The sequence below is a fragment of the Camelina sativa genome, chromosome 17, assembly GCF_000633955.1.
Source record: "Camelina sativa cultivar DH55 chromosome 17, Cs, whole genome shotgun sequence".
Taxonomy (NCBI): Eukaryota; Viridiplantae; Streptophyta; class Magnoliopsida; order Brassicales; family Brassicaceae; genus Camelina; species Camelina sativa.
In genome coordinates, this window is record NC_025701.1 from 10,439,348 (window position 1) to 10,441,061 (window position 1,714).

General features: G+C 35.2%; 1 protein-coding gene across 1 annotated transcript in view; it reads left to right on the top strand.

Annotated features, from left to right (window-relative positions):
* LOC104759350 (membrane-anchored ubiquitin-fold protein 6-like) overlaps positions 1–1,304 on the top strand; it is a 3,823-nt gene extending 2,519 nt beyond the window's left edge. Inside the window, exons 2-4 of the mRNA XM_010482291.2 lie at positions 7–114; positions 596–766; positions 952–1,304. Coding sequence (XP_010480593.1) covers positions 7–114; positions 596–766; positions 952–1,007 — 335 coding nt within the window. The 3' untranslated portion in view covers positions 1,008–1,304. The remainder of the gene's footprint in view (positions 1–6; positions 115–595; positions 767–951) is intronic.

Below are 1,714 nucleotides of genomic sequence, written 5' to 3' on the forward strand. Positions count from 1 at the left end.
GGGTAGAAATCAAGTTTAGACTGGCAGATGGTACTGATATAGGTCCGAGCAAGTTTGATCAATCTATGACTGTTTCTTCTCTTAAAGAGAAGATCATTTCTCTATGGCCTAAAGGTATTATTATCATCATCTTCACGTTTTTTATGTTTCAGTCTCATTAGTTTCTCTGATGTATACTGATTTGATTTGTTTGATGGTTACTTGGTTTAAAGTTTCTACCTTTTCCATTGGGGTTTTATTGTATACAGTTTATCTTCTTGATTCTTGTTTTTTTTTTTTTTCTTTCTCTGCTGTTGTCTTATGTATAATGATTAGGCTAGTATAGGTATTGAACTTTGTAAAGTAATGAGAATTTTAAAGATAAAAGGTGAAAGGTTTAGGTGTTGTGTAAAGCTACTCTAGCAACTGATTTTTTTGGCTAATAAATGAATGTCTCACCTCACGTTGTATTTTCATTCATGGATTTTTGTGTGTGTTTTTGGCCTTATTTGGGATATGTTGTTGCATTTTGCTATCTTCTGTGCTGTGGTATTACTACTACTTAAGGTTTGTGTTGGAACTGCTGCATATTCAAGTGTTTTCACTATTTTGACAGACAAAGAAAATACTCCAAAAAGTGTAAATGATGTGAAGCTCATCAATGCCGGGAAAATACTGGAGAACAATAGGACACTTGCGGAATCCAGGCTTCCGGTTGGGGAACTTCCTGGAATGATCATCACTATGCATGTTGTTCTTCGCCCTCCTTCGCTAGACAAAAAGAGCGGTAATTTTATCCATACCACACAATATGTTTCCCCTGAGTCTGTAGTCGCTTGCAGTTATGGTTTTCGGATTCCTATCGCTATGTTTCCTCCTATAGGTTTTGCTGCTAATTACTCTTATTTGAGAGATCATTGTCATATCATCTCATTTTCTGAAATCTTTCTGTTTTTGTTTTTTGTTTTTCAGAAAAGCTGCAGAATGATCCACCGATTAAGAATCGCTGCATGTGCACCATTTTGTAGCTGCAAGTAAATTGGATCATAGAGAATTTATATCCTTCATGATAATGGCATTGGTTGATGATGCTCCATGCAACAGCTTCTGTAGCTTCAAACAAGCTTTGAGAAGTTCGTTCCTTCAGTACAAAATGATTGGCATAGACATAGAAAACAAATGATCTTCATTACAGAATTTGGTTCCATGTGTGTGTGGTTGTTAATTTATTTTTCATTTTTTTTTTTCTGTCAAAAATGGCTCCACAAAATGTACTACGATTCTTGAAGGATGGTTTTTCGTATAAGTGTTATACTGTTCGAAGTGATTTTTGTTTTCAGAATTATAAGAAAAAGATGTTTTAAGAATAAGAGATAGAAACGAACGCAAAACATAATTAAAAAAAAAAAAAAATCAAATTTATTAAAAAACTCTGCTTTTAAAACTCTTAAACGATGAACCAAATTCTAAGGCTCGTGTCACCTAACACTCGAGGAGACAGCCATCGTCAAACTCGTGTCCACACGGTAAGGTCACGATTCTTTCTCCCATTTTAAATGGATCAAAACATATTGTGCACATGTCGGAGCTGGATGTCTTGTTCTCGTATACTTTCCTTGGCAAAGACTCAACCGCAAACTTACATGGCGGTGTACACCGGATGTCATCAATGGTTCTATCATCAAATGAGACTTCAATAGTTATGTCATCAAATGACATCCTCTCCAAATATAGA